The sequence below is a fragment of the Galeopterus variegatus genome, unplaced genomic scaffold (assembly GCF_000696425.1).
Source record: "Galeopterus variegatus unplaced genomic scaffold, G_variegatus-3.0.2 Scaffold3461, whole genome shotgun sequence".
Taxonomy (NCBI): Eukaryota; Metazoa; Chordata; class Mammalia; order Dermoptera; family Cynocephalidae; genus Galeopterus; species Galeopterus variegatus.
Window position 1 is genome coordinate 111,949 of NW_007729572.1, and position 2,997 is coordinate 114,945.

General features: G+C 44.9%; 1 protein-coding gene across 1 annotated transcript in view; it reads left to right on the plus strand.

The window, feature by feature from the left end:
- Positions 1 to 4: 4 nt before the first annotated feature.
- AMACR (alpha-methylacyl-CoA racemase) overlaps positions 5 to 2,997 on the plus strand; it is a gene marked incomplete at its 5' end in the record, with an annotated part of 13,443 nt that continues 10,450 nt past the window's right edge. The window contains 2 exons of the mRNA XM_008585122.1: positions 5 to 179; positions 2,111 to 2,254. Of these exons, the coding sequence (XP_008583344.1) occupies positions 5 to 179; positions 2,111 to 2,254 (319 nt within the window). The remainder of the gene's footprint in view (positions 180 to 2,110; positions 2,255 to 2,997) is intronic.

Genomic DNA, 2,997 nt, shown 5'->3' on the forward strand with positions numbered 1-2,997 from the left:
CCGGGCGGACTTTGGGGCGCAGGTGGTGCGCGTGGACCGGCGCGACTCCCCCGGCGGCGGGAGCCACTTGGCCCGGGGCAAGCGCTCGCTGGTGCTGGACCTGAAGCGGCCGCGGGGAGCGGCCGTGCTGCGGCGCCTGTGCGCCCGGGCGGACGTGGTGCTGGAGCCCTTCCGCCCCGGTGAGCCTCCGACCCCGCTGCAGCGCCCTCGCGGGCCGGCCCAGGGGAAGGTTCCGCACGAGGGAGGGAGTCTGGCCGTTGATGGAGGCTGCGCCCGCCACCCCTTTGCCCTGTGGTCACGTGAGCCCTTGTGCGTCCCAGCCTTTCTAGGCCTTTCCATGGCATTTGATAGTGCTGATGATCGTTCGCCACTTGAGACATCTTCCACGACTTGGAATCTGAGATTCTGCTGTTGCCCCGTTTCTCCTTTTGTCTGTCTCCTACTCCAGGTTCCTCTTTCTTGCTGATCACCCTTCTGTATTTGCCTTTCTTATTCGAGGGTCTTGAACCCTAAGAGAATCTAGTGAAAGCCGTAGGTTCTCTCCCCAGGAAACTGCATCTAGGTACATAACTCAGCTACCGTTTGGGGAGTGATGTACCCTCTAAAGCCATCTGTGGTCCCAGACCAGCAGGCCCTGCCTTCGTTTACTTGGTACTCTGCTCCCTGGAGCCACCTTATCCATTCCAATTGCTTTTGCCGTTTTTTAGGCGAGTAAAAATATAACTATCTATCTAACTATAACTGTGCTCTATCTTTTAGAGCCGCAGACTGCTGATATGCAGAGGTCTTGTACATCTCCATCTGGCCGTGCCCTGGCACCAGCCTTTCTTCTTTTTCTTTAGAATGGCATTTCCACCTTCTGTATTATTTATGTCAGTGAATGGAACCAATATCCACCCAGTTGCCTGAGTCAGAAACCTTTATGAGTACTTCATCCTTGACTCCAATCTTCCTTTCACTCCCCCCGATTTCAGTGATCATTAATCCAGTCATTCTTCCTCCTTTCCAGACTCCGGATTCTTTCTCTCCATACCTGCTGTAGCTGCCTTGACAATGGTGTGACAGCCTTTGGTGTTTGGGTCTAGTACCACTCCCATACGTTCTCAGACAGCTGCCCGAATAATTTTGCTCAAGTACAAGTCCAAAGCATTGCCTGGTGTATAGCAGAAAGTCAGTTTATGTCTGCTGAATGGATTGAATGTCTGCAGTACACCAGGCTCATTTAAATGTGTAAACTCATTTAACTCTCACAGCCATATTTGGGGATTGTAACAATAATAATTTAATAATCAGTATATCATTTAAAAAGCCTCATTTGGAGGTAAGGGAGGCTCGGTGTGGTTTAATAATTTGTCCAAGGTCTTGTAAGTGGGAGGAAGGTAGAGCCAAGGGGTTTTAGCTGGTGTTTATCTGGCTAGATGTCTAGAGTTCTTTTATGCTTCATCATAAGCTTAGGAGGATGAGGATAGTGAGTTTACTATGAAATCTTGATTATATTTTAATCCTAGGAGACTTCAGGTGCCAGTTACCTGGGTTCATGCAATAGATACTAGATAGCTTAAGAGCTCTAAGGCGCTACTCTAGCTAACTTTTTTTCCCATGGATATTTACTGAGCCTTTTTTGTAAAAGTACTGATGCTAGGCACTTTAGGGGACTGTGGAAACAGAGCAGGTGTGAATCCTGCCAGAAGAGTTCTTGAGCTGATAGGGAAGAGGGGTATGTACATCTGTAAGTGCAGCATGAGGAAGACAGGTATGTACATGTATACGTGCAGCATGAGGAGGTGGTAGGCACTGACGTGGGCATAGACAGAGAGAAAGGACTGACTAAAGGGCTGAGGTGCCTACTTTAGGGACTGAGTAGGCCTCGATACGTCTAGAGGGATTTAGGGAAGTGTCAAAAGAAATAGTGTCCTGGGGCAGAGGCCACACATTCCAGAAATAATGGTCTCACATGTTGGGTTCTTGACTGCTGGAAACATGCTAAAAGCCCACAACAAATATTATTAATACTCCTTGCAAGAGTGTTCGTTTGTGTTTGCATCAGAGAAGGGATTACCTCCATCCTCAATTCATGCTGTCCTAAAAAATTTGTTACTTTTCTTTTAAGGTGTCATGGAGAAGCTCCAGCTCGGCCCAGAGATTCTACATCAGGAGAATCCAAAGCTTATCTATGCCAGGCTGAGTGGATTTGGACAGTCAGGAAGATTCTCCAGGGTAGCTGGCCATGATATCAATTATTTGGCTCTCTCAGGTTTGGAAAAAATAATAATTTCTCTATGCTTTTTATTTGTTCCCAGTCAAGATCTACAATTACATTGATTAACAAGAATTTTTAAAGGTGAAGGTGTAATATTTGTCAGGATCAATAAGGAGAGCACGGTTATTTAAAATGGGTTGGTTTGGGTTCTTGGAACAATCATTCTCAACCTTCCCACCTCCTGTCCCCCCATCTTAACTTATTTGAGGGATAATAAATTCTTGCTAGTAACATTTGCTACATTTGTGTAGTCAATTCTCAGACAAGCTCCTGTTAGGAAGTAAGAGACTTGGTGGTGGTAGGGATGGTTACTCTACACAAGGGTACTTCAAAAAGTTCATGGAAAGATTCATATTCTCTTTTAATTCTATTTTTCCATGAACTTTTTGAGGAATGCTCATAGTTTGAAAATGTTGATAGAGTTTGATTGTGACAGCCTCCCCTCCCCTATTGAGAATCGTTGCCTGAGTCATCATTTTAGACTTCTATGAGCAAGAGAAAAAGTCCGTGGTTTTCAGGTCCTAGTATCACTTTATTAAAATTTTTGCCTGTGAGAACATGTCTTAAAATGGCCTGATTCTCGAATTATAAGAACTGTGTTGTTGACTAAAGGAAGTCTCAGATTTTCTGTGAGTACATATTAAAGACTGAGGAAGAAAGTGAGTATAGAATTGGCTTTTCATGTCTGCTTTTTTTTTTTTTTTTTTTTTTTTTTTTTTTTTTTTTTTTTTTTTTCC